The following is a 3366-nucleotide window of genomic DNA, read 5'->3' on the forward strand; positions in this document are numbered from 1 at the left end:
AGCCCCTGCAAGATTTCCATTCAGCTCCACCTTTTTCCACTAGGACCAGGAGAAGAAATATCAGGTGAGATTCAGTAACACCTTCTGTAGTCTAAGCAACCGACTCTCTAAATCTCGAGGGGGCACTGACATATTAGAGGAAGCCTTGGTCTTGTTTTTGGGTGGCAGAGTGGTTCCTGTTCACCTTCACCCCAATGGAGGAACAGGAATACGAGAAACTAAGACAGTTTAAAAATAACCAGTGGGGCCTGGTTTTAAGAATAAGACTCTTATTGAAGCTGTCTGATCTTTCAGGAGCCCTGAAGTTTGTTTATTTCACCCCTCCCCCCCCACCAAAACCGTGCCGCCACCATGTATTAGGGCAACTAACATTAGCCAGTCAATTCTGAATCGAATAGTCAACAATTGGAACTCCAGCAACGAAATGAGTGGGGTTAAAGAATTGGTTACAATCAACTTTCCACTTAGTGCCACAGAAAAGCTGTTCATTTTACAAAAGTGCAGTTGTAAAAAAAAAAGTGGAAAATCCGCCTACTCAGAACCCGACTCTGGGCGGTTGGGCTTGAGCGCCTGTGAAAAAAAAGTTGCGGTTGCAACTCGCAGCCCGTGAACTTTAGCCGACTTAGAGCTGACAAAAGCAGCAGTCTTTAAAGAGAGTCCAACACATTCCTGACCAAACAATAGTCACAAAGGAAACTCCCCTCCCCCCAACATTGCGAGGAGTGTTAACCCCATCGTGGACCAGTACAGCAAGAAACGAACCCACCGGCAACATTAATTTAAATAACCTTTTTAATTCGTTTAAATTACACCATTCATATAACAGGAAGAACAAACAGTACTACAAAAATACAACGGAGTGTAAGAGAACACAATTTTTTCCCCCAAGTCTTTATAGAACAAAGACAACCTCTTAAATACAGAAACGTGTTCACTCTCGGCTCTGACTGGGAGTCCCATGCAAGGCTCAGAAAGAGCACAACACGGGGGGGTGGGGGAGAATGGCAAGTGACTTCCACTGACTCAGCAAGAGTGGTGTTTGGTTTTAAAAAGTGTTTCAGATATATGTAAAATAGTTTTATAAAATAATTCGAAACTCTCGCCGCCTTTCCAAAAAAAAAACTTGCGAAATTAACACTAATCAAAAAGTAAAAGAAAACAGGAACTCCTCCCCAAACCTGCCTGGACCTGTCTCTCTCTCTCTCCCACAGGCAGTATTTCCTCATTGTGTGAGTGATGGATTAAGCTGCTCTCCACGTGGTTGTTTGAGAGGCACCTTTTTAGGGGAAAGAGGGCGAGATACTCCCAACCCTCCCCTCGACAGGACGGAGAAAAAAAAACCCCAACTGGGCTCTCCCGCTACCAAAATAAGTAGTGTATCTCAGAAGGCGACAATCGCCCTGCTCCAGGAGCCCATACTGCCCAGTACTTGGTCACAGCAGATCTGCCCACTCTCCCCCTCACTCTCGCCCTTAGTCAAGAGCCCAGAGAAACTGGAACCGAAGATGTTGATGAGACTGGAGACGTTGGAGGAGGTCTCCATCTCTTCTTCTGGCTGGCTGCTGGCCTTGAGGACCACCAGCTCCCCCTGCTCAGTCCTGGCCCTTTTGAGCGGGCTTGCGGGCTCCGGCTCGGCCCCCTGCTCGGAGCTCCTCCGCTTACGGGTGCAGCTCGCCTCTTGCTCCCGGGTCGTTCTCCGCTCCGGCCGCCCCGGGCTGCCAGCTGCAGCCGGGCAGGGAGCTGCGGGCTCCCGGGTGGCCCTGTCCTCCGCCTGCCCCTGCTCTTTGGGGGGCTGGGGGTCAGTCCTGTCCGCCTCAAGCCGGCGGAGAGGCTGCTGCTCAGGGTCCGTCCTCTGCCGCTCGGTCCAGCTGGGAACCTGTTGCTCCGGGTTGCTGCTTTCCATTTCAGTCCAGCTGGAAGCAGGCTCTTTGGAGTCAGTCCTGCCCATGTCAGTGTAGCTGGGAACCTGCCCCCGGCAGTCACTGCCTTCCAGCTCAGTCCAGCCGGGAGTCTGCTCCTGGGAATCAGTCCTCCTCCTCTCCACCTCTGCCCAGCTGGCAGGCTGCTCCGTGGGCGCCTCGCCCGCCCTCCTGTCCGCCCAGCTCTCTCCGGGCTTGGCCAGCAGTAGGTGCTGCTGCTGCTGCTGTTGTAGGTAGAGCTCCTCCTGCTCGCTCAGGTAGACCTGACGGGCGCTCCTCAGCACCAGGGACACCAGCAGGTTCTTGTGCAGCTTGATGCCGCCCCTCTGCACCCGGGACGAGTAGATCTTCCCCAGGGAGATGGTCATGATGCGGTGCGCCTCCACCTTGAACTCCATGATCCGGCGCCCGGAACCAAGACTCTTCCTCCTCCCGGAGAGCACCGGCCGGCAGTGGAAAGAGGAACTAACCGATGCGATTGCCGGTCCCACCTGAACGATTAGTCGATCCCTGTTTACAGTGAGGGGGTGGGTTTTGTATGTCCGGGGTGGGGATGGGGGGGGGGGGGGGGGGGGGGGATAATTACTGCCTTCGCGCTGCCCGCCACTGAACCGAGCCCCTGAACCCAGCCGCCTCCTCCTTCGCCGCCGCCGCTCCGGGAAATAGTAACCGTTTAAAAATAGCCCGCTATTTATACCCCCCTGCCCACGCGGCGCTGGCCAATCAGCACCGCCGCAGGCGTTCCAATCCCGCCCACCCCGCCTGGCCTCAGCCAATCGCAGCCCGAGCTGGCCGCAGCTTTATTTGAATACAAGCCGTCACCTCGGCGCCCTTAAAGCAGTACCGCACCCATTTTACACACGGCAATTTCAGGTGTTCACCTCAAAATACTATTTTGAAAGTGTGATTATCATTTCTTGTTTGGGATGTTAAGGCCAGCATTTGTTGCCCATCCCTAATTGTCTCTCGAACAAGTTGGCCCTTTTTTTGGCCATAGCGGATGCGGGGTGGTGGGGGGCGGAAACATTGACCTACCTCATATTAAGTTGATCTTTCTTTGCACCAGTGGTTCCGAAACTTTTTTCACTGGGCCGCACTTTCAGAATAAAAATTTGCTCGCGCCACACCAAATTTTTTATTGATAAGAAATACATTCAAAAACAAAAAAAACCAACTCCTAGCAGTGCCTGATTCATAACATAGAACACAACTACTTTATAATATGATCATGGGACATCGTCCTCAGCATCACTTGATGCTCCTGCTCTCACTTTGGAAAAATATGTATCCATGTTTAAATGTTTCTTTGATTGTCCTTGAATCTTCCCGCCACACTTGCCATCCTCTCTCGCCGCCCCAGTGCGGCGCGCCGCACCCTTTGGGAACCACTGCTCTACACCCTAGCTATGGCTAATACTACATTCAGCACCCTCTCCTTTCCTTCGCT

General features: G+C 52.5%; 1 protein-coding gene across 1 annotated transcript; it reads right to left on the minus strand.

Moving 5' to 3' along the window:
- Window positions 1-782: 782 nt before the first annotated feature.
- On the minus strand, window positions 783-2477 carry ier5 (immediate early response 5). Its single transcript, XM_078206593.1, has one exon. It carries the CDS (start codon window positions 2315-2317, stop codon window positions 1382-1384), a length of 936 nt encoding a protein of 311 aa, XP_078062719.1. The 5' UTR covers window positions 2318-2477; the 3' UTR covers window positions 783-1381.
- Window positions 2478-3366: the final 889 nt, after the last annotated feature.

This window comes from Mustelus asterias, unplaced genomic scaffold, assembly GCF_964213995.1.
Source record: "Mustelus asterias unplaced genomic scaffold, sMusAst1.hap1.1 HAP1_SCAFFOLD_1642, whole genome shotgun sequence".
NCBI classification, from domain to species: Eukaryota; Metazoa; Chordata; class Chondrichthyes; order Carcharhiniformes; family Triakidae; genus Mustelus; species Mustelus asterias.